The sequence below is a fragment of the Penicillium macrosclerotiorum genome, assembly GCF_028827735.1.
Source record: "Penicillium macrosclerotiorum strain IBT 26536 chromosome Unknown utg000006l_segment0_segment0, whole genome shotgun sequence".
In the NCBI taxonomy this organism is placed as follows: domain Eukaryota; kingdom Fungi; phylum Ascomycota; class Eurotiomycetes; order Eurotiales; family Aspergillaceae; genus Penicillium; species Penicillium macrosclerotiorum.
In genome coordinates, this window is record NW_026643085.1 from 530,031 (window position 1) to 553,452 (window position 23,422).

Here is a 23,422-nt window from a genome sequence, read left to right on the forward strand (position 1 = left end):
CGGTGACTGTAGCGCAAGGCACAATTTCAAGTATGCAGCATGCAACTGCCCAGCATCGTACTTTGTAGTATTATTTCCCTCTAATCCAGCACAATGCACACTATATATTAAATGATTACATCGTCGAATGGGGCGATTGCATCCCAATTACCAGAGCTCCCACTACAATAGCCGTCTTATATGCTAACTATCAAGCCAGCGACCAACAGCTGATGTCAATAGCCGCCAGTGCTATACCAGCATTTGATCACAGACAGTATCGATATTGCACTGAGAAGGTAATGTCACTGAACTGCCATACATGAGTTTATAGAACGCTGTCATTGAATCCGATTTGGACCCACGCATCTGGTACTATCGTGATACCTCTTTGTTGTATATACGGAGTATCGGCAACTCGAGGAGAATGTGTAGGCAGTGTATGATTCAAAAAAGCTTGGGAGACAAGTACTTCTCTTTGCTTGCTCATTTTATTAATTGAATACAGGATGTATGCAGAATGCAAACTTCAGGCCGCCCATGCGCAATCAATAAAGTTCTCAGGAGACGGTAACTTGGTTAAAACGGACTGCAAAATACCTTCACAACAGACCAAATTCAAGGAGACTTATAAAATAAGCTTATCCTTTTTAGGCTCTCCGACGCCCCAATGCGCAGCCGAATTGAGTGCTTGCTGCAGGCGCCGTGACCTGGACCAATCCCACAACTTCCCTCTGTCTCCATGCTGCCGACGTGAGTTTGAATTCTGTATTATCTTGCAGTAGCTCAAGGCAGAATGTCCGATTGAATAATATTTTTGATCCGGCTAGTACAGATTGGTAGATACGTATATTATTTACAGTTGTTCATTGACAAACAATCCAGCCATGCCCTGACCAGTGCCAATGCACATGCTGGTAACCAGGATCTTCTTCTTTGTCCGACGAGCCTCACTCAGAATGGTGGCGATCTGGCGTGCGCCGGTCGCGCCCAGGGGGTGACCAATCGCGATGGCACCACCGCGAGGGTTCACCTTGGCGTGATCGAGACCGAGATGGTTGACACAGAACACAGCCATGGAGGCGAATGCCTCGTTAATCTCAAAAATGTCGATGTCATTCTTATCAAGGTTGAACTTGCTCAGCAGCTTGGGGATGGCAGCAGTTGGGCCGATGCCCATCACGCGCGGGGGAACACCCGCGACAGTGGCACCACAGAATTTGGCTAGGATGGGTTGGTTGAGCTCGATGGCCTTGGAGCGGCGCATCAACAGAACTGAGGCGGCTAGATTATTTTTTTTTTTTAGCATTCTGGCGGCTCCTCGTGAATACGAGATAAAGGGGCAAAAGCGAACATACCACCATCAGTAACTTGGCTCGAGTTTCCACCTGTTGACCTGTCTCCGAACTGGGGGAATGCTGGGCGAATCTTTGACAAAGACTCAAAAGTGGTACCATAGCGAATGCCATCATCCTTGCTTAGAGTAACCTGCTTGATCTCGCCGGTCTTGGGGTCCTTGACCTTGACAGTGATGGGAGCGATTTCATCATCGAACCAGCCGGCCTTCTGCGCTACCTCAGCGCGACGGAATGACTCCGCCGCATAGCGATCCTGATGCTCACGCGAGATATTGAAATCCTTGCCAACGTTCTCGGATGTCTGCCCCATGGGCTGCATGCAATCGGCAGCCTCCTGGTTGCGCAGAACCTCTTCGTTGAACGGACGCTCGAGGCGGTCGCCAGCGGCGGACATCAGCTCAGCACCGAGAGCGATACCAATATCAATAGCACCTAGGGAGATCTGGTTCGCGATGTCCTGTACGGCCTTCAGACCAGACGAGCAGAAGCGGTTTACTGAGGAAGCACCGGCAGTGTGGGGAATACCGGCAGCAAGCGCAGCGGCGCGGACCATGTAAGCAGCCTTAGCCTCGCCAACCTATATTCAAGTCAGCGAGGTTGTTTATCTCATTTAGAAAAGATAGTTCACAACAGGGGAGACTTACGTTACCCAGACAGACATCCTCAACAAGGGCAGGGTCGATCTTCGACTGAGCCAGAGTTTCCTTCAGAAGGGCGTAGACGATATAGTCTAGCTCGGTATCCTTAAAGCCACCCTTACGCGCCTTGGTCAACGGTGTGCGCAACGAAAGTGTGATAACAACATCGTCGGGGTTTTTCTGGGTACTGTTTCGTTCTTAGCCCCTTGTTGAATTTCTATTGCCGAGGTGCCGCGGAACTTACATGGCATTGACTCCGCTGCTAGTGCCCTTAAGATGGCTCAGAAGAGAGCTAAGACGATCTGCGGCCATGATGAAGTATATTCGAGAATACCTATACAGTCAATGAGTAAAGGTCTATTTGTTGGCCAGTTTATGCATATCGGTTCTCCCGTTGGGGCGGAAGTAGAGGGTTTCGGCTTCCTGCGGGGAAGCTCCTCTATGGTAATTTGAAGGGTTGAGGGTGGGATAGATCAGGCATTTTGGAGATCACTGGCGACATGAAATAGCACTTACTACTTATTATATAACACGAGGTCTTTCGGGAATGGAAGGAAGGAAAGTGAAAGAGGGAGAGGGAGGTAAGAAGTACTCCGGTGGAAGGGTGTAACAAGAACTCCGCTTTGAGCTTCGCCGAAACTGCCGAGGCTCAACTGATTATCCGACCAGGTACCTAATACTTTTGGTTGTGCGGAACCAATGAGGCAGAACAGGTAGCCGAGACTTCCCCGGATTTTAGATTATTTCACGCCTATTGTCCTTGACTAGAAGTGCCTAGGTTTATAATCGGGACTTCTTTTTTGCTGAGCCGGGCTCTGGTCTAACACGAGTGGACTGCAACCCGGTGACTTATTATGTTGAATCGCTCCCAATTTCATTTGGGCTCTATATTAACGTAGAAGTCCATACAGGATCTTCATCTACCATGGCACAGCGCCAATCTCATCGGAGTACACACCCGATTCACCATCCGCCGTGAGAGTTGCCAGTCGAATAATGTTGACCGCAGACTCCGATGCAGGCCGTCCATTCCCGAAACCCCGGGTAAAATTGGTATCAGTCAGATTTGGACAAGATGCATTCACCTTCCACCCCTTCTCTTGAAATTTGGCCGCATAGTGCAGGGTCAGCATATTCAATGCTGCCTTGCTGCTGCGATAAACGGGAAATGAGGGACGAGAGAACTTTGCATAGTCCGCACCGGAGGATTCAAGTCGGAGACCCATGGAGCCTGTATGTGAAGATACAAAAATAATCCGAACTGGAGAAACAGACGACTTCTCAAGTAAAGGTGTGAATGCCTCGGTCACCTGAGCAGCGCCAAACAGATTGACTTCATATACGCTACGGAAGATCTCGCGTTGCTGGGCCAGATCTAAAGATTGAGATGATGGCCCGTCTCCCTGTGGCTTCTTTTGTTGCTGAATCAAGATGTCAATTTCGGGGTTGATTCCAGCGTTGTTGATCAGAACATCTAATCTCCCGTGTCTCGACTCGACAAGGTCAGCGGCTTGCTGAATAGAGGTATCATCGGCCACATCTATGGTGATTGCTTCCACTGATTGACCGGTGGGATCAAGTTTTGCGGCAGCTTCAGATCCACGCGAGGCATTCCGCGATCCAAGGAGAATATAGAAGCCTTTATAAGCGAGTAACCCCTGAGCGACTGCATAACCGATGCCTTGGTTGGCACCGGTGATAAGGACGATAGTGCGAGATGCGAGGTTGGTCATAATCGACTTGAGGTTCACAAAGAAATGCTTCCAAGGTCTTGATATATTGTCGTTATTGTAATTTCCAAACCCCTTTTAAGTACAAGTACATTCCACGCTTGGTAGTGTTTTCCCGGAGATAATGACTTAACCCCGATATAGTCCCAATAGCTATGAACCTTACAAGGAATCTGAACGCCATACACGGACATAACATTCATTAGGATGTCTTATGACCACCGGACCTAAATTATATGAAACCGTATCGAAATCGATTAATGTTGCTTTGAATAGTAAAGCGAACCTAGTTACTAAGTACGAGCGACAATATTTGGTTCGGCTCTTGTTACCCTCCAAGCTGGGCACATGACCCTAGTGCACCTTCTTAGCTAGTTTAGAGCGTAACCAATAAGATCACCTTTACATCTCCGAACTCTGTCACAGCTCTGGTGGATAAAACAAGAACCTGGGACGATGGAATGGCAGAGACAAGGCGGTCATATTGAACGCCCTTGGCGGAAAGTTTGCCGGTCTACGAATTATCCATTCTCAGATTCTAGATATTATCATCCATGTAATAATACTCCAGGAGGTACCATGAAGTTCTCGATAAGCTAGAAATTATGCATCGAAAGACGAGGAATCCTCAGTATCAGGAAAAAAGATTTCAAGCAAATCAACACGTCCAGATTTCCAGCATGCCCTTCGTGTTGTCGTATTCTTTAAGATGAACTCCATACTCCTTTGCTCTTGAGCAACCAAAAATTTCCTAGCCCATAACAGCTTATCTGCGCCAAAAGTATCCATCCTCCGCGCCTAGAACAGACAGAGATTCAGATCAACTGGTGATGTCCGGCATCATCGTTGCTCACTACGCTTCCCACATCCGACCAGCTGGCAGGTGTAGCTATACCTACTGATCGATCTCCTAGATCACTCAACGTGCCATCGGAAGACTCATCCGAGAATCTTTCAATATGCCCGTAACTTCCGGCAGTAGATGGTGCAGACGAAACTGGATGCTGGAAATTATTATTTTGACGAAGATCTTCTAGATCTGCAAGCAGATCTTGTTGATGATCGATGCTTGAGTTAGGAGCGGCATAATAGACCTGGTCGTTTTCTTCCGTGTGACTGGAGATTGAAATAGACACAGGGGTCTGTGCCCTTGCTGGCGAGTCAGCAAATGGGTCAAAAATCAATTCATCTGGTACCTCAGATGTTGGGGTATATTGTAATATTGATTCTGAGGGGTGGTGGGACATTGTGTCGGAAGAAATTTCCACTCGTAGCTGATCTCGACTGGCAGAAGGGGTCTCGTTGTCGTTTGAAGCGCCTCCTCGGCGGAGGAGATGAGAAACACCAGTGTCCACTCCTGTGGAATTTGCGGCTGGTACGTCAGAAGCATGCTCTAGATCACCCTGAGACGGACGCAAATGCCCATCCTGATCTACGAGAGTGTCAAAACTGCCTAACAATTGCTGTGATTGTCTCTTATTGTGGCGCGATTCCAAGAGGACTGCTCGCCGCCTAATCTCTGCTTTGGCAATCCTTCTGCGTTCTTCCGCTGCTTCCCCAACATCCTCCGTCATAGATATGTCTTCTCTGATAGGGGACGCCGAGTCGCGCGGTTGGATCTCATCTCCTAAGTTGTGCAGGGCCAAGGCGATCTTGCGTCGAGATGTGGTCACCCACTGCTGAAACTGGGGGGACTGATAGACCGCAACACCAGCAGCGACCAGCACGGAGACCGTCACGATAATGCCTGCGTGATCGTTAGACCTTGGCGGGTTCGACTGGGGAACTGATAAGCCCAAGTACACCGCCTCGGATGACTCGGAGTATCTCAAGATCGCCCAAGGGAGAGTAACAAACCTTTGGCAAGCGGCGCAGGCATCTTGGACGGGATAACGGTTCAGTATGCGTCGTTTTTTCGCTTCCAAACGGGCTTATCCTCAGAGGAGGACAAGCTTGGAAACTCGAACAAGCCCACGCTTCGATGATGCCTGGTCTTACATAACCCCGCTGCACATGACCCCACTCAGCCCTTATCCCCGGCCCTACAAGCACACCGCTTTGGGACGTGTTCCCCGCGCGTCTCGCCGCGGCTTGGGAGCTTCGAAGCCTCCTCTTATCGAGCCTCAATTCTTTCACTTGGCGTGGAGAATATTAGCAAGATGTCTCGACAGTCGATGCAGCCCCAGAGGCCACTATCTCTCACGGAGGAACTTGAGAAATTGGAGCAGTCTATCACTCTTACACTTCAAGGTAAGCTGGCACGTAAACAAAGAATTCCATTTGGTGCTAATGCCCGAACCTGCTCATAGAGATCGATCATAATTTTAGCCAGGCCCATCGAATCGTCACAACAAGTATTCTCCCTCTTGTTGAACAGTACACGGAACATTCTCGCGATGTCTGGGATGGTGCGAAGGTGAGTTCAATTTTCAGGAAGTCTTTGAAACTTTAATAGCAATGACGCCGATATTGATGAAGCTTTCTAGTTTTGGAAACAATTCTTCGAAGCCAGTGCCAATGTGTCACTCTCTGGTTATGAGGAAAAGTCGAACGATGATGATACAGTCCAAGAGCCTACAGTTCCAGAGGAAGAGCTTTCTGTGGACGTGACCCAAAACACTGTTGATGAAACAGATCAATCCTACGAAACTCCCTCCTCCCAACGCCATGATCTGCAACACGGCCATGGAGATGATGTTGACCTTACGTCTCTCACAATATCTTCCCACAGCACACCTCGTGCACCTGCCCAACAAACAGAGGAGGACATCACCATTTCCTCCCTTGAACATTCGTCTTCATATGAAAACTTGAGAAAGCAGATCAATGAGGCTCAAGCTCCGTTTGATATGCCGAATTCATCGACTCTCCCGTCTACACCAGGGCGCCAGCCTTTCTTCCCAGCCGATATCTCCGCAACCCCAATGTCCTCTCCATTTGTCCCTCCCGCCTCAGCGAAATATTTGTCGGCATCGCGCGGAGACGCCCAATACCAGAATTCCTCTGACCCAGTGCTCCACCGTGTGTTAGACAAGACATATCGAGTGCAGGCAACCCCTTTGGGCAAAGGATATCGAAATGTGGGAGGAAACATGCAATCCAAATTCACCGTCACGCCAAAAGCCGCCGCTTCCTCTTCTCGGTATGCATTTGACGACTCCCCAATGTCGAGTCCGGAGCCGGAGGCACCTCAGATGCACTCTGAGATTTTCTCGTCTCCAATCAAAGGCGTTAATGTGACCCCTGGGACGAACCGTAAACGTCGTACTAGTAGTAACCGTGTTCGGGGCACTCCAAAGCCTGGCATGAGCGTCTTGACCCCCGCTAAGAAGTATGGTGGTCACCAAGCTGTTTGGGACAGCGATGATGATCTGGATGATGAAAATATGGGGCCTAGTCCGCCAAAGACGATGCAATTCCATATTCCACAGAGCCGACTTATGAAGACACCTGGTAAGCTAAGCAGCAGAACTCAACCAGCATTTCGAACCTCTATCACAGAAGCTAATTTTTCCCTTTGAATAGCCAAGGAAGCTTCAAAGCGTATCGTCACCGATCTGCTGCTCACCGCCGGAGCGGGAGACCTCACCGATGAAATTGGAGGTGACCAAAGTCCGAGTGTTATACGAAGAGTTGAACACCTTGAGGATGATACTTTCTGAGACGTTGCATGTTTGAAATGCCTTTTTTTCATGGTTCTACTCGAAACCAAGCACCTTTCTTGTATCTCTTTCTTTTAAATAAGATATACATAGCCAGAATCAATACCCATTTCCTTCCATGAATCGTTCCAATTTCTTTAAATATATATACGTCTTAGCTTAAGTCATCAAGGCCATGTTTTACACAAATAATTGGCTCATGTTTCTATCGAAGCGCTGATCTGGACATGATGAGTCAACGAAGACGTACGATGGGAGGATTAGTGGGCATAGACGCTCTCCTTCTTCTCCCCCTCGAGATTAGCATGATCACCTGCCAGGAACTCTCATGTTATATTACTCCTGTTATCCAGCGGACTTCAGCTAGTCTTGAATCTCGAAGGCCTGAACGACCATCTATACGAGGCTTCTTGGGGGCGGCGGAATGCGGGAATGCGGGAATGCGGGTGGCGGGACCCACAGGGATCGCTCGGTCCCGAGCAGCAATTGTTGTTTGGGCCCGAAATAGCGGGCGGACCAAGTATAAAGTTGAGCGAGTGAACGCTTGAGTGTGAAAAAAAGAGAGAGGTTCACATTCAGCCGAGGACTTGATCACAACTTACTTACATTCTTCTACATTTCATACACGGCATTTTTGCCAGTCACGATATACATCTCTTCATGATATCACCGGTCTTGATTACTGGCGCTGGGCTGCGTGGAGTTTGCCTTGCGTAGGCGCTAAAAAAAATTATATATATACCCTTCACGTTATTTGAGCAAGATAAAAGGAGCAATTTGCGCACTCATGGATATCGGCTGAGATCCACAGAGCATGGAATCAATGCCTTGAAAAGTGCTCTTACGCCAGAGCTCGTTGAATTATTTGAGAAGTCGTGCGGCGAGGAACCAACATTCGGCGTTAAGAATGAATCAAGATTGAACGTCCACTCATCAACCGGATGCCTTCCCGCCAAATACGAAAGCCAATACGTCTGCACCTCCAAATAGTTCATCAGATAGGCCTCCCAATGGGCTCCCGGAAAGTTCCCACCAAGCATATACGGTTGACCGCAGCACGTTTCGTGAAGCCCTGTAAACAGGTCTCGATAGAAAAGTGACCCTTGGAAAATTCCTCACGCATTACACAAGTCTCAAAAACAAGGTCACTGCATTCTTTGACGGTGGAGCTTCGGAGGATGGTGCCCTCCTGGTTGGTGCGAATGGTGTTCGATCCAAGGCGCGCAAACAATACGTGCCCGCATTCGAAGGCCTCGATACTGGCATGCGAATCATATTTGGAAAGACTCCCTTGACCAGTGAATGTATCAAAAAACTTCCTAAACAATATTTGCATGGCATGAGCATGGTGAAAAGCGATGATGATGCATCCCAGCCCGTACTGCTCTTTGAAGGCATTTACTTCCCCCGTGCCGAAGAGATCTCGGAAGTACAAATTCCTTACCTCCATATATACTGGTTTCTTATCGTCCACTGCTCCCTCATTCCCTTTTCGGACGAGGAGATGTGGCATAGCAGTGCAAAAGACAGCAAATCTAACGTTGAGACTGACCCATTCCTGGGCTCTGTCCTCACGCATCATTTTCGAAATTCGAGATGGGGCTTAAACCGCGATTTCGATCACTTTTGTCCGCGCTGACAGATATTGCTCCTTGGGAACCGTCCGATCTGGTGACACCTCTTGGAGATGCAATTCATGTCATGCCACCAACCGCTGCAATGGGAGCCAATACCGCTCTTCGAGACGCAGCTGATTTGGCTCATAGGATCACGGCAGCCGAAAATATTGGCAGCATGGGCAAGGCATTGATTGGGGCCTACGAATCTGAAATGCGCGAATTTGCAGTGACGATTCGAATTCAGGTGGAGAGGCGGCATGAAAGGCTTCAGTCTTCGCCCAAGAGAGGAATGTGAAAGTTTTTTTTTTTTTTTTTTTTTTTTTTTTTTTTTTTGATTATGGAATATCTTTTTTCTATAACTATGGTGTATACCTTACTCTAGAGTACATGTTTCTGGCACTCTCAGCAGAGTTTCAAGATGTTGGCTTTTTGATATGTTGTGATTGAGACATCCTGGTTCATATATCAGAGCGGCTGAGCAGGAAAACCATGAAATTGCAAAGGAAGAGCGGTGATATACAGGGAGAGTCGGAAACAGAGGCCAAGGGAATTAGAGATAGTTATATAGAAGTGTTTAGGGTGTTCAAGTTCCCTAAATGAGTGTTCAGGCGTCATGGATCCACATCCATTTCCTACAAGTCTTTTTTTTCATCTTGCATGAAGGGCATTTTGAATGTTCTGGAGGTGTGGTTTTCTGAGAGAGGGTGTGGCAACTATTAGAAATTTGCTGTGAGTCGTCACCTTGATAGTGTGATAATCCTCACTTTGGCCTTCTCTTCTGCATCAACTTCTTGAACCCTTTGCTAGTATTCAACAAAGAGAGAACAGAAAATTTCAGCAGAAAAAGAAACATTATATGTGATATAGAAGTACTGGGGAGATGTAGGAAGAAATGATAGAGTGTGAAATCATGGTTATATTGCGCAGGGTGAAGACAGAACCAATTGAAAGAGGTATAATGTTAGGACTAAAGAGAATATTTCACTGTATTTCACAGGTGTGATGGTGCTAGAAGTTTATTGACTATCCACCATCGCTTCAAGTTTAACAATCGCTCTGTTTTATTTCTTTGTTGCTATCTCTCATGGGCGTCATCCATGGACTTAAATAGTAGAGAATGGAACGATGGATTCAGGCCTTGAAGCATGAGGATGGGCGATATTCTCTTTATTTGGAGAACCCCTCAAACTAGCCTCCAAAATCTGTGTCTTCTGATTTCCAGAGGTTTCAGCATGGGAGAATAGGGGAATGGAAACAACTGAAATACAAAACCCTCTGGAGAGATTAATATGGAGGTAATTTGAAAAAATAGAATAAGAATAAAACCACGTTACAAACAATCGTTGAATAGACTCAATTGATTCATTAGAGTAGAGAAAAATCCCAAATCCGGCTGGTGAAATATCATACACAACCCAATCCCACGACTTTTAGTTCGCACGGACCTTTAGACATGGTGGAAAGGGAAAAAAATGAAAAGAGAAACGCCAATAAGTAGAAATGCAAACACATATACGAGGAATGGACAAGGGAAGCCCAAATGGTCCAGCCTCTTTGTTAAAGAATCCTGTCTCGTCACTCCTCGCAGTCTATGGTAGTTCATTAGGAGAGGAAGAAGAAAAGCAGTCAGCGCCAAAGGACTGATACAGCGGTGGCGAGGCGAGAATTTTGAGATGGGGGTGGGTGCGCCAGAAGATGGCATGTGGAGGTGCGGAGTTAAGCGTGCTTTTTGCTTTCGCTCTTGGCAGGCTTGGGCTCTTCCTCAGACTGAGGCTTGTCCTCGTCTTTGGCAGCGTCAGATTCTGAGTCCGAGCTTTCAGTCTTTCCGCCGTCCTCCTGTTTCTCCGGCTCGTGCTTTTCATAGAGCGCGTGGCGCTTGGACTTGAGGCGTTGCTCCTCGGCAGCGACCATCTCCTTCCAGAGATCTCCCTCGTCCTTGCTACTAGTATGAACAGGGGCAGGCGCGGCCGCATCCTCGAGAAGCTGCTTCTTATCTTTCTTTGCGTTGTCGAGGATGCCACGGCCACGGCGCTGGTCTGAAATCTCAAACGCGGCCGAGGCACAGAGCACAGCTAGAGTCAGACCCTGAGCATATACACGAGCCTGAACGATCTTCTGTTGGCCCGAGAGGTAGGGGTTGCGGCCGACCAAAACGAACGAGCCGACCATGGAGGCGATCCAGGTGGCGCCAATGATCTTGTACTTTTCGCGGCGTGCGAAGGCGACTGCACGGTCGGTGAAGCTCAGACCGCGCAGCTCCTCGGCACGCAGGCGCTCCTCACGATTCTCATACCAGAGTTTCTCAGCATTGTTCTGGACGTCGAAGTTTCGCGAGGCATGGTCGGCGGCGATGATGCCGATAAAGGTACCCGACGAGGTCACCAGGAAACTCTTCATCGGAAGCGTTAGGTTGCGGATTGTGTGGTAGCGACGCGATGCAAGGAGAACACCAGCAAGGCCTCCTGCAAGACCAGCTATCCCGCCGATGGTGCCGCCCTTGACGACAGAGCTTTTGCGAAGGGTTGTCAGTATGGTACGATATCGGGGTGAGAAATGCGAGACCAATTGGGGGCCAATATTATCTATGGGCAGAGGGTAGAGGGTTGACCGTACCGGTAGTGGGCATCTTCTTCAGCCTTAGTGAGGAGCTTCATTATGGATAATGTGATTGAGTTATGTGATAGGCGAGGGAGAGAGGAAAGGCGAAGCTATAAAAGCAGAAAAGCAAAGGCCGAGAAACCGAAAGCATGACGTGACCATGCGGGATCTGCTGGGCGGCGTTGGTTCGGCCGGGGGAATCTCGGCTTCGCTCGGATTCTCGGATTCCCCTCGCAACGGAAAATCGGAGAAGACGGTAGCCCATAATCACAAATATAATACACGTAATCTGACTGGCTTTTACTCTTACTGCTCTGTGCTAGCGTATATTCAAATATCAAATGCTTATTCACCTGCGGCACGAATCTACCGGATGCGATCGATGTTACACGCCCAAAAAGCCCAGATAGAAAAAGTTCCCGGTCAATCCCGAACGCCAGACACATCGTGGAAGAAAACAAATAGGAGGCACCAGACAACGGCAGACCCCGAGACGAAAAAAAAGAATAAAAAAAAGTGAGAGGAAGAAAAAGCCACACTACGTATACAATCATCCGAATTACCGACGAGATGCTCTCTGCGACGCATTTTGACGGGCCTGCATCTTGCGGAAACGATCCTCGCCGCTGGCACCCAACGGTCGTGCAAATCGGCTCTCCTGCACAGCAGTCTGTCGGGGCACGACGGTGTAGCTGACTTGGGTTCGATCGACACGAGCACGATTGGCAAGGCGAGGGGGAAGCATCTCGCGCGCCCGAGCTTCGGCGGCAACAACTTCGGCGGGAGTCTGAGTGCGTTTGGTGATTTTGCTATCCAATCGGTCAGTAAGCGGAGGGGAGATATAATCTTGAGAAAGGAGCAAATACGTACGTAGGGTCGAAGTCGGCTTGCTGGAACACACGCTTCGAATAATCGTCGCTGCGCTGAAGGATAGGGCGCGTCCATTCGGCCAGCAGCTTCTCCGCCATGTCCTTAATGCGCCGCTCCGTGCGCTTGCTCTTCGTATAGAAAACGACCACCTTCCCGATTCCACTGGCAATCAGAGCATCTTTATTGATGGGAAGCTTGGTAAGTGCAGTCAAGAGGTCGCGTTGGATGTTGTACGCGGGCATAGAACCGTCATCCAGAGGCTCGAGGAAGAAGCGGACAGCCTCCAACAGATTGATTTCGGGGTCCACCAGGCTGTTGATGTACTGGTTGCGATTGAGAAGCATGATCACTTCAGGGAGCAGTTTGAGCTTGTGCATGGCCGGCTTTCCTTCCTGGCGGTTAATGGCGTCCATCTGCGCGGCGTGGGTCATGCGCTTTCGCATGTCTTCAATCTCAGCATCAGCCATTGCCTCCAAGTCCTGTGGTACATGTTAGCAGAAGTCCCCAAGCCCACATATCAATATCGCTCAAAAGAAACGTACAATTCCATCCTGTTTACGGAATCGCCTCTTGCTAGGCTTCTTCATAGCTGCATCCATTGCACGATCAAGGGCCCTGCGACGACCTGGAAGACGACAACTCATTAGCTCCAGCCAAGCGTGTTCGTTAAGTTCAAGGTGATTGAACTTACGAGTCTCAGGATCCAGTGTCTCCTCATCTGTATCTGGTGACGCCTCCTTCTTCTTGCGCTCCTTACGGCGAGATGTGCCCTCGCCCTCGTCGTCCTCATCCTGGCCGCGACGGCTCTTCTTCTCACGACGGCCCTCCTTGCGGCGCGAGCGCCCTTCGCCATCATCGGTGCGCTTGCGCTTGTGGCGGCCGATCAGCTTCAAATTTTCCTCATCGATCGCTAGCTGCGGGCGGTCGTCGATATCGACATTCTCCGGATCAAAGTTGTCAAATTGTGCCTCGTCGACTTCGGATAGAATCGACTCGTCGTCTGAGATCTCGCCTTCGTTGTCGGCCTCAACGTCGTCTTGTTCCTCGTCCTTATCTACATTCTCTCCGGCTTCCACTGCTAATTCGGCATTGTTCTCGCCCTCGTCGTCATCACCGGCGATCGGAGTCGCGACTTTTTCGGACTCGTCGTGATCAGGAGAGGCCGCGGCAGGTGAGTCGGCCTGGTGCTCGGGGGAAGCAGACATGGTGGAGGAAGGTATATGGAGTCGAGAAAATTATATGAATGAAGGAAACGAAAGACCAGAGGTATTCGTCAAAGGTGTGAAACAACAAGACACAGTGCTTGATCTGCCCAAACAGCCCCGGTGTCTCTTTGCGAATGAATCTGCACGCAGCAGGTCAGTAATATCAATGGGATTAATCCCTTTAGAGCTCTAGAGCTTCTCAGACAAAGCCGAGAGAAACTTTTGAGATAGCGAGAAAGGATGAGAAAAGCGGGCGTAGACAGAGGCAGAGGCAAAAGCAGAGGCGGACATGAGAGAAGGAGATGGTGGTCTGTGCTCCCGTGATTTCTTTCCCTTCAAGTCCGCTCGACGTCGGCTTTCACTTCACGATCACGCACCGCACCTGCCTTTCTTCCACAAGCCATTAAAGACACTTCGATTACTTCACAATGTTTGCCCCGGGTATGTCCACATCTTTTTCACTCTCCCCAACCCCCACTCTCGCTCAATATGTGTCCACCAATCCCCCGATATCATCAGTACCTAACACCCAATTCTCGATCCCCAGGTCAGGAACAGCTTTCCAAAGAGGAGATTAAGGTATGCATTCGCTATCGTCTCTGGATTCTCCCAGTATTGCCCACAACTAATACATTTTATCTAGGCCGGTGAGGTTGAGGCCTGCCAGACTGTCCAGATGGTCGTTGTCAGCGGTGTTCTCCTCTACCTTTGTAAGTCGAAACTCCAAAGCGCCCCAATTGAGCAACTATGTCCCATGAATGCGGCATCTAAAATGTCCATACTTCTTTGATTTCTAATGAATATCCATGATATCTCCGAGCAGCCCCCTTCGCCGTCGATTTCGTGAAGAAGTTTCTCTAAATCACTCGTCTCACCTCACACCCTCTTCTTGATTGCCATGGCGCTATGGCATACGAACCGCCAGTGATGCCAACTCGGTAAATCTAGAAGGATCGGGACGAATGGTTTCTTTCAGTCACGTCGGGACTCGGTGGCTCGTTCGCGAGAAAGATCGAGGACAGCCTCATCATGCAATACCGGCGTTGATGAGTTTGCCATCGCTTTTGCAATTTCTCAAGCAAAAGGTTTTCTGCGTGGCTGGTGTATTATTATTTGACATGCCTGCTTTAAAGGGTTCATTTGGATATAGAGCACCTTTGGTGAAAAGAACAATACGAATATGTTTAAAACCAAATACTTAGGAAGTGCCGAAGCCACCAAGACAAGGAGGTCCGTAAATGAAATCGTATTGAATATGCATTACAGTAAACCGCCCCGAAAAACGCCAATGCTCCCATGCCCACGGACATTACAGTCACAAACAATGTGAAGAGATACAAGATGCGGAGCGGCGGAGGCCTGAATGGAGACCTAATATTCAGTTTCCATTAAGCTTCTGCGCATCGTTGAAGTCCTTCTTGACCGACTCTAGCTCCTTTTGCAAGTGCTGAATCTGGGCATGGTAATCGTCGAGGATCTGCAGGTGGAAAATGAATCAGTACACATGTCCGCAGTGGGACTTTGTGGGGGAACGAACCTTCTTGGCAGTTTTCATGGTCTGCTCATCAATCTCATCCTCCGCATTAGCAGCTGCCGCAGGTCCAGCGCGCTCCATCTCTGCCTGCAGTCGCTTGGAGTGCTCATGAATGGCAAGCATTCGGGCCCAGATCTCTTCTCCGCGACCATTCAAAGATGGGTCGAAGACGGCGCGCTCGAGTTGAGCCAATTTCTTTTTCAGTTCTTCCTCGGCATCATCCATCGCATAGCCGCGGTTGCGCAGGACTTGTGTCTTGGCTGCGAGAGCGAGGCAGCGCTTGCTTAGGACCAGATGCTTACGACGAGCATCCGCAACCTTGACAGAAATCTTCAAGTCATGTCGTGAAAGAAGGTCAGTCAAGCAATTATTGATTTCGTGGAGGCGTGTCTGCATCATCGCAAGATAATCTTTCTGTCGCTGCGCACGCTTGCCAAGCTCCCAGAAGCCCTTCACAAGCACAGGGACGTATCCAGGAGCAGGCCGTTTCCGCAAAGCCTCTTCCCACTTCGCCTCGTCGTCTTCCGGTCCCGGTTGATAGAAAGGTGCGTTCTCCTCTCCGACTTGATTATAAAGATAGGACCGGAACGGGGATGAACGACTAGGGGCGTCCCACTTATCCTTGACAATGGCGATCTGCATAGGAACTGTGCGATGTACTACACGAAACAATGAATTTAGTCAGTATAATTTACTTCGAGATAATCGCTTTCTGCTGCAGACTGACCTCCAGTGATAGCGCGACCAGGGGACCAGAGGCTTGATGAGAGGGATTGTTGCTGCTGATCAGCCTGGGGCTGCACCATTGTAGTTTGCCCGAATTGAGATTGTTGCGCCTGCTGGTTTTGCTGCTGTCCACCAAGGAGGGATCCCCCAAGTAGACCACCCTGCTGCTGCTGCTGCTGTGGTTGCTGCTGTGGTTGCTGCGTGCTGGTCCCAAGCCCACCTCCGAAGAATCCACCGCCGGTTGCCGGCTGTTGCGTTTGCTGCGTGGTAGCACCAAAGCCGCCGCCGCCGCCGAACAGGCTGCTTCCTGCAGCCGGCTGGGGCTTCTGTCCGAATAAGCCACCACCTGTATTTTGTGTCGTCGCAGCTGGTTGAGGTGTCGAAAACAAAGAGGGCTTCTGCGCATTGGAACCGAATGCTCCAGTCTGCTGTGGCTGAGCCGGAGCAGCAGCATTTGATCCAAACAATCCGCCTCCCGTAGTACCTTGCTGCTGGTTCTGCGGTGTCGAGCCAAATAAGCCTCCGCCGCTTGGTTGAGCTGGGGTGGTTGTGCTGGCACCGAATCCGCCAAAGGAGCTCGGCTTGTTCGCCGTATTGCCAAAAGGACTGGCGCTTGCCTGAGGTTGGGTGCCGCCGAATAGAGACATGGTGTCAATCGAAACAGCGCGTGGGATTGCCGTCAAAAAAAAACCGCAATTACCAAGGATTAGAACGAGAGTCTGTAGATTGGCGAGGTTAACTGCAGGCTATCCAATAGGAATAATGCAGACCAAGTGCAGCTCAAGATCGCATTCTCCGGCGAGTGGAGTGGATGGATGGAGGAAACGAGACACAGAGGGGTGCTGGGAGCTCGCGAGGAAGAACCCGACTTGCTTCGGAGCTGCACTTTGTTTAGGGTCACGTGACATCCCTCGATCCCAGGATGAAATTTGCGGCCAACGTGCCTCAATTGAAGGACAAATAGAAGAAATTATACTCTGATTGAGAAGGCTCTTTAAAAATTTGCTTCAATGGATATACACAAATATCTGTTGCCTTTATCATCTCAATTTCCCTTTATTTCCACGATACTGGCCATGAACAGCACAACCCGCTTACCTCAGCACATAGTATAGACCAATCAGCGTCCGCCCAAAGAAACCGACCTTTCATTCCACCGAAACCCGCAGCTTCACGAACTCACTGCCTCTGTCAATCTTGCCGCAATTCCCCCTCTTCCACACCACCAACCGTCACAATGGCTCAGCGAGACCCCCAGTATGACTGTCTACTCTGTCTCATTCCCATTGCCGGTTTCCCCGGCGCACCAGGACTCAAACTAACCCTCCCTCGACAAATAGGTTCAACCAGCAACTCCTCGTGGACACCACGCCCATGCCGGACCACATCCCCAAGGTGGAGGAGATTGGCGCTACTTCATCATACCTGACCAGCGCGGCCTACTTCATTGGTGACCGATGCAAGGCATACAACGATGACTTCATGAAGTGCAAGGACGAGGCGAACGGCCGCGGAGAGATCGAGTGCTTGAAGGAGGGGCGAAAAGTGACGCGCTGCGCCGCTAGTGTGTACGTTTCTACCCGATTCCGGTCCTTTCATTTAACCAGAGCAATCTGGAGACGATTTGAGAAATAGAGAGATCGCGGGGCAACTGACTCCGTTGTAGCATCAAGGATATCAACACCCACTGCCTCGAGCAGTTCAAGGCCCACGCCGACTGCCTTGAGAATAACAACCACTACCTCTTTGAGTGCCGCAAGGCCGAGGTCTCCCTGAACAGCTGCATCTTCGACAAATTGGTATGATGAGACCCCCAACCCTCCGCGCTCGAGCATATTCCTATCCAACTTCGGGGCATCTAAACCCTGCCCACATTCGGACGTATCCAACACAGCAGAACATACTAACGTTGTATTTTCTTTCTCTTTTATAGGGCCTGAAGAAGACCATTCCGGGTGCCCCCGAGAATCAGGTCCCCGTGCACCTGCGCCCCAAACAGAAGTACGCCCAGTACCCGGGCCCGCAGTACTAAAAGAACAGGACGGCGTTATATCCCCTTGTTCAGCACCCTCTGCTTCAAATCATCCCTCAATCACCTCATCCGCGTGTCTTTCTATTTTTGCCGCCCAGGGCCCCGGCTTTCTTCCCCACCCAGCCCCGTCTGTTTTCTAAATTAGATGCGCAAGTGGCCCTTGTGTCTCATCTACTTGTGTCTGTCTCCGTCCGGTGTATGTTTTGTGTAAATATCTATTGGCATTCTAGGAATAGTTATGGTTTCCGCTTGATCTACTTCTCCTCTTGGCATCTTGTATTCCCATGGAAGTATGCCATGGAAATATCATCTAAGCAACAGATTCCGTTGAACAGGTCCTAGATTAGCGGTGCACAGCTTTGAAGATCTCGAGGTAAGTAAATAAGGGGAGAAAGGAAACGTGATCTGGAGTGTATAGATGATTTGTTTTCTGTCACGCCCTCTAAAGATTCACCCATTGCCTCGTCCTCTTCGAGGGTTCACTATATTGACAGCCCCCTTCTCGGTCTTTCTCCTTCTACCAACAGTCTATATTAGACCATATGATACAAACCCAGTTTGACAGCAGAATAACAATAGCCACAATCCAAAAAGACATGAGCAACAGTAAACCAACAGAACCAACAGAACCAACAGAACCAACAGAACCAACAGAACCAAAAGAACCAAAAGAACCAAAAGAAGAAAACTCCAAACCGCAAATTGAAACCCATATGTACTGAACACAAAGAAAAAGAAAAAGGGTGGCGTCTAGCCACCGAGAACGAATGCATGAAACTCCACAAGGATGTTTTTTCAGACGCGAAGAGATAAGAAATATCTCCAGGGCATACAAAAGTGCCCCGGGACATGCAAAAAAGGAAGGGGAGGGTACCATGGCGCTCCCTCTATATGGCTAACCGATGCTCAACCGAGTCGCAGCTCCTCACTAAAGAGGGATGGAACGAAGTCTCCTACGGCAGCATAGGCGCCTGGCCTACGCGACGCAGAAGCTTGAAACGACTCAGTCGCGCCTTGACCTCGGACCAGCCAACGCGCAAGCGCTCCTCGACACGGCGGTCGCCCCGCATGCGCATCCAAATCAGGAGCACGCCGAGAAGGGCCAGGTCCCAGATGATCTGGCGTACAACGACCCAGAGCATCCACTTCAACCAGGCCCAAACCCCGGAGCGGCGGCGGTGCGCCAGCGTGCGGGATTCCATCTGCTCGCGCACGGCGGCGATTTCGGCCGTCATCTTGGTGAGCGCCTGTTCGACGCGGCGGCGCCAGCGGCTATTACGTGGATTGGCCGGGTCGTGCGAGTCGTGGCGGGCTAGGGCGTCGGTGCCGTCACTGGCGCGTGAAGTGGTTGATTTGCGGCGGGAGGAAAGAGCAGCGCGGTCGTCGCCGTGCGAGGTAGTGCGGTCAGTGCCAGTGTGCGTGTCTGCGGCCGTGCTGGCGCGGTCAACGTCTTCGTAGAGGCTGTCACGCGCCTCTTCGTATTCTTCGTCCTCATCCTCGTCTTCGCCCTGTTCGTCTTCGAGCGCGTCTTGGTCGTCGGCTGCGGAGCGCCGCCGCCGATAATACTCTTCTTCCTCGGGTTGGCTGACTGGGCTCAGGACGCGGAGGCGCGAGTCATGACCCTCGCTGGCGCGCAAGTTTGGTCGTTCATAAGACGGGGAGGACTGAGCTAAGCGGCCGCCGATGCTGCCATATGCACTTCCCTGATATCGTGATAAGGGCGGGACGCCGACGGCGTTCAATGGGCCAGAGGAGGCTGAAGATGAGGCATTATATTTAATCTGATCCCAAACAAATTCAAGCTCGGAGACCAGTTCGCGAGCCTCGGGGGTCTGGGAGGCGTAATTATGCATCGTATCGATCAAGGTTGAAATATAGCGGCGTTTGGCTTCGGTGCGCGAGAGACCGCGCTGGGCGTACCAGGCATCCCTGAATGAAGAACAATAAAAAGAACGTCAGTTACCATAACTCTCTTTGACGATCGAAATAGATATCACAATGGGACATCATATCCAGCATTGACGTACCACTTTTCACACTCCGCATGCACTTCCGGGGTATTCCCAATCGGGCGATCCATCACACCTTCGACGTCCCCCTCTGCGATACGCGCGATAAGCCCTCCAAGTCCGAGACAGAATCCACAGGAATATATGTCAAGTCTCACTCACCCATACTCTGTTTGTAAAGGCCATATAGCTTCAATCGCTCCGCCGCCGGTGGGCGCGCGGTCCCCGTCCGGGGAATCCTCTTGACGGTATTCAGGGCATGGACGAAGACGCGATCTACCACGCAAGACGTGAGTTTCAGCACCGATCACGAGTGGGGGCTATCGTAGCTGCATACGCACCTACAGAATCCGACATGCTGACGCGAGAAGAAGCGGTCCGGTGGTCTGCCCTGTCTTCATGGAAGCGGGGTTGGGCATCGGCAGACGTGGACGAACCTCATGGAGAGAGCGCGCGCGAGGAGTCCGGAATGATGCCAACCGGGGGAACGCCAGCGGATGTCGAGTTGTAATTCGAATTCAGGGGGAAGGGATAGTTGTTTCGAGAGAAGGCGAGGAGGGGAATTTCGAGTCACTAGGGTGTGGTTTTTGGTTTCCGCCGAAAGTCCGTACTCGATTGCCCCCGTTCCGAGTCTCTGGGGGGTCTGGATTGAAGGGGGTCGGGGAAAGCAATGGATCCCGATCACGGGCACGGCGATGATCCCAAGCTTCGCAAAGAACGGAATCAAGCACAGAAGCAGACTAACGGTCAACGGGTTGAGATGAAGAGGCGTCTCGTGCCTCGAGGGAGGGCCGAGAGGTGGCGTGTTGGACCGCGGCTGTCGGCGAAGATCGCCAGGGCACTTGTGATTGTCTTCCGCCCCGGGAAAACTGAGGGAAAACTGACGGGGAACACGAGCTAATTAAAATGATGTGCATTGCATAGATTTCATGATACATGCGCCAAATGTAAATTACTATACACCAAAGAAACGATCCAATAAATATATACCATCCATCTCAACGCGGACCATTTCTACGTGCTGAGATCTTTCTTGACCTCGATCGTGTCCGAAACGTTTTCAGCGTCTGGCGCGGAGCCCGTCATAACGCCTGTCGCCGCAGCAGCCTCTTCCTTGGAGACCGGAGGGCCAGTGAAATGTTTGCGCGCATAGGCAAAGTACCAGACCACACTAATAGAGCCAAACCCAGCGAAGACGACGCTCGCGTAGTTCATCGAGGCGGCCGTGACCGGGAGTGTATACGGCATGCAGAACAACGCGACTGCGAGGACAATCCAGGCGACAGTGATGCCATTGATGATCCAACCAAGTCGCCCGAGGGAAAAGGTCGAGCGCGCAACATCCTGACGGCCACGAATCATGGAGATCAGAATGGGCAAGCCGTACGAGGTGGACAGACAGATCGTGGCCACGCCGGTGAAGGAGTTGAACGCTGCCGTAGAGCCAAAGTAAATCAGTCCTAGTAAGCAGTCCACCAGGGCTGACAGTAGCACCGCCCAGACCGGCACATCCAGCTTCTTGTTCACCCGGCGCCACAGTCGGAACCCCGGGATCGCCCCATCGCGAGCAAAGGCATATGTGCAACGACTGGCAGCCGTCAGGGATCCAATGCCGGCGAAAAGCATGATGCCTAATATCAAGAATAGCAGACCGAATCCTCCGCCCGCGGAGCCCGTCACGATCTTGAACAGTGTCCCAATCGGTTGTCCGTTGGCCACATCCCGCAGCATCTGCACGTCGGGCATCACGAACAGCACCGGAATCAGGTACAGCAGACCGGTAATACCAGCTGCCACCACAGACAGCACGATGGCCTTGGGGACTTCACGGTGAGGGTTCTGGACCTCCTCGCACATCGCGGCCACCATGCCGTAGCCAGTCAGGGTGTATGCTGCCTGCAGCAAGCCCACAAAAAAGCCCACCCAGAGGGCCAGCCGCTCTGAGAGGAATCGTACTCGGCGAAGACAAACTCGCCCGAGCGACGGTGGTCGGCCATGGTTAGCAGGACAATCAATATGATGATGACGCTGGCGGCGGTCCAAAAAATGCAGACCTTATTAATGAGGTCCAGGTAACGCGAGAAGAAGATATTGACAATCACGCACACGAGCATGACGGCCCAGAACATCAGGACGGTCTGCCAGGCGTTGGCGACAAAGTCCTCGTTCCAGAGAGAGATGGCGCTGAGGATCAGCTGTGCCCCGCCGAAGATGATGCTGAGGGTGACCGTCCAGTTGCCGACAAGGGTAAGCCAGCCGTCGATGAAGGACATCAGTGGCGCCCAGCGGCGTGTCGAGAGCATCGCGCTCCAGTAGTAGACACCGCCAGCGGTGGGATAGACGGCACAGATCTCGGCGAGGGAGGCCGCAATGGCGATCGAAATGAGGGTGACAAAAACCCAACCCCAGATAATGGTGACCGAGAGACCATCGTCCAGAGTAATGTACATGGTGGTGCTCAGGCCATATGGCGCAGCCATGATGGCGAAGGACAATCCCAGAATGCTCAGCATGCTCAAGTTCCGGGGCAGTTCGCTCTTGTAACCCATGCGTGCCAACGCCTCGTCGGCAGAGGCGTCGACGGACGGGTTCCGCATATTAGCGGTTTATTCAGAGAACAGGGACTGTCGAGCAAGAGCGAGGAGGACAAAAGGTCACAAAAGGAGGTAGAATGAGCAGGAAGATGAGGAGGGAAAGAGAGCTCGGATTATGTACTGAGAAGGAAAAAAAATAAGATAGGGACCGAGACCTGAGCGGAGCTAAAGTGGAGTCGAGAGAATTGAAGTCTGGGGAAGAGCAGCAGCGAAAGCTTGGATGGAATTTAAGAAGGCCGGAGGGAGTTAGAAGGGAAGACTTAGAAGAGACGGATCGAGGATTCCCCGCATGATAAACGCGCCTGCATCGCGGTCCGAGACCGCGGCGGGCGAGAGTTTTGGAGGCTGCGAACGGGACCGTGGACGCAGAACAACCTCCGAGACACAGCTTATCAGGGTCCAGTGGGTGGGTTTAGGTAACTTAGCTATCGGGGCTGCGCCCGTTTAGTCACTAGGCACATGGTCACTGGCCCGCGAGCGTACGGGGCCCCACTGATACCCAAGACCGCGCGAATCAGCAGGGCGCCCCGATAAGCTGCCGGGTGGTCGTGTGTGCAAGATAGCGTGATAAGGACGAAATTCAGATTACGAGTTCGGCGCCGATTTTGGGTGCGAACAATTAAGCATATACCTTACAGTGAGGTTCTAATATCACGTACCGACTTGACTCCTGCCGATGACCGGCTGCCTCCCACTACGATCATACCAATTCATCCCCGCTGCTTGTGTAGCATTGTTGCCATTTTAGTGACAAGGTTACAGCAGAGGAAATTCAAGGATATAGAACTCAAATGTAGAATTTTGCAGATACATAAAGAGTAGTTCAAGTCACCCAAGGTGACGGCTGCCACATCCTAGAAACGGGGCT

The 23,422-nt window shown here is 50.8% G+C and overlaps 12 protein-coding genes across 12 annotated transcripts; 4 read left to right on the top strand and 8 right to left on the bottom strand.

Annotated features, from left to right (window-relative positions):
* Positions 1-835: 835 nt before the first annotated feature.
* kat1 (putative 3-ketoacyl-CoA ketothiolase (Kat1)) lies at positions 836-2,287 on the bottom strand (the record flags this gene model as incomplete). Its single annotated transcript, XM_057077199.1, has 4 exons — positions 836-1,263; positions 1,338-1,914; positions 1,982-2,162; positions 2,220-2,287. The coding sequence occupies 4 exons, from the start codon at positions 2,285-2,287 to the stop codon at positions 836-838; spliced, it is 1,254 nt and encodes a 417-aa protein (XP_056932779.1).
* A 608-nt stretch (positions 2,288-2,895) lies between these two features.
* N7462_005482 (uncharacterized protein) lies at positions 2,896-3,708 on the bottom strand (the record flags this gene model as incomplete). The annotated part of the gene is made up of 1 exon (XM_057077200.1): positions 2,896-3,708. One exon carries the CDS (start codon positions 3,706-3,708, stop codon positions 2,896-2,898), a length of 813 nt encoding a protein of 270 aa, XP_056932780.1.
* Positions 3,709-4,520: 812 nt separating this feature from the next.
* On the bottom strand, positions 4,521-5,584 carry N7462_005483 (uncharacterized protein; the record flags this gene model as incomplete). Its single annotated transcript, XM_057077201.1, has 2 exons — positions 4,521-5,452; positions 5,563-5,584. 2 exons carry the CDS (start codon positions 5,582-5,584, stop codon positions 4,521-4,523), a joined length of 954 nt encoding a protein of 317 aa, XP_056932781.1.
* Positions 5,585-5,864: 280 nt separating this feature from the next.
* On the top strand, positions 5,865-7,367 carry N7462_005484 (DASH complex subunit ASK1; the record flags this gene model as incomplete). Its single annotated transcript, XM_057077202.1, has 4 exons — positions 5,865-5,955; positions 6,015-6,121; positions 6,192-7,158; positions 7,231-7,367. 4 exons carry the CDS (start codon positions 5,865-5,867, stop codon positions 7,365-7,367), a joined length of 1,302 nt encoding a protein of 433 aa, XP_056932782.1.
* A 991-nt stretch (positions 7,368-8,358) lies between these two features.
* N7462_005485 (FAD-dependent oxidoreductase) lies at positions 8,359-9,281 on the top strand (the record flags this gene model as incomplete). Its single annotated transcript, XM_057077203.1, is given in 3 exon segments — positions 8,359-8,441; positions 8,460-8,934; positions 8,964-9,281. Coding segments are annotated over 3 exon segments (876 nt in total), but the record flags the coding sequence as incomplete, so codon positions are not given.
* A 1,421-nt stretch (positions 9,282-10,702) lies between these two features.
* Positions 10,703-11,640, bottom strand: N7462_005486 (HIG1 domain-containing protein; the record flags this gene model as incomplete). The annotated part of the gene is made up of 2 exons (XM_057077204.1): positions 10,703-11,495; positions 11,600-11,640. 2 exons carry the CDS (start codon positions 11,638-11,640, stop codon positions 10,703-10,705), a joined length of 834 nt encoding a protein of 277 aa, XP_056932784.1.
* A 503-nt stretch (positions 11,641-12,143) lies between these two features.
* Positions 12,144-13,659, bottom strand: N7462_005487 (transcription factor SPN1; the record flags this gene model as incomplete). Its single annotated transcript, XM_057077205.1, has 4 exons — positions 12,144-12,393; positions 12,455-12,933; positions 12,997-13,079; positions 13,146-13,659. 4 exons carry the CDS (start codon positions 13,657-13,659, stop codon positions 12,144-12,146), a joined length of 1,326 nt encoding a protein of 441 aa, XP_056932785.1.
* Positions 13,660-14,148: 489 nt separating this feature from the next.
* Positions 14,149-14,449, top strand: N7462_005488 (mitochondrial import receptor subunit TOM5; the record flags this gene model as incomplete). Its single annotated transcript, XM_057077206.1, has 2 exons — positions 14,149-14,238; positions 14,303-14,449. The coding sequence occupies 2 exons, from the start codon at positions 14,149-14,151 to the stop codon at positions 14,447-14,449; spliced, it is 237 nt and encodes a 78-aa protein (XP_056932786.1).
* Positions 14,450-15,037: 588 nt separating this feature from the next.
* N7462_005489 (putative nucleoporin) lies at positions 15,038-16,566 on the bottom strand (the record flags this gene model as incomplete). Its single annotated transcript, XM_057077207.1, has 3 exons — positions 15,038-15,136; positions 15,197-15,852; positions 15,921-16,566. 3 exons carry the CDS (start codon positions 16,564-16,566, stop codon positions 15,038-15,040), a joined length of 1,401 nt encoding a protein of 466 aa, XP_056932787.1.
* Positions 16,567-17,156: 590 nt separating this feature from the next.
* Positions 17,157-17,951, top strand: N7462_005490 (coiled-coil-helix-coiled-coil-helix domain-containing protein; the record flags this gene model as incomplete). Its single annotated transcript, XM_057077208.1, has 4 exons — positions 17,157-17,176; positions 17,260-17,487; positions 17,586-17,718; positions 17,853-17,951. The coding sequence occupies 4 exons, from the start codon at positions 17,157-17,159 to the stop codon at positions 17,949-17,951; spliced, it is 480 nt and encodes a 159-aa protein (XP_056932788.1).
* Positions 17,952-18,904: 953 nt separating this feature from the next.
* On the bottom strand, positions 18,905-20,317 carry N7462_005491 (acyl-CoA-binding domain-containing protein; the record flags this gene model as incomplete). Its single annotated transcript, XM_057077209.1, has 4 exons — positions 18,905-19,880; positions 19,979-20,051; positions 20,123-20,236; positions 20,302-20,317. 4 exons carry the CDS (start codon positions 20,315-20,317, stop codon positions 18,905-18,907), a joined length of 1,179 nt encoding a protein of 392 aa, XP_056932789.1.
* Positions 20,318-20,974: 657 nt separating this feature from the next.
* On the bottom strand, positions 20,975-22,557 carry N7462_005492 (putative GABA permease; the record flags this gene model as incomplete). The annotated part of the gene is made up of 2 exons (XM_057077210.1): positions 20,975-21,900; positions 21,945-22,557. 2 exons carry the CDS (start codon positions 22,555-22,557, stop codon positions 20,975-20,977), a joined length of 1,539 nt encoding a protein of 512 aa, XP_056932790.1.
* Positions 22,558-23,422: the final 865 nt, after the last annotated feature.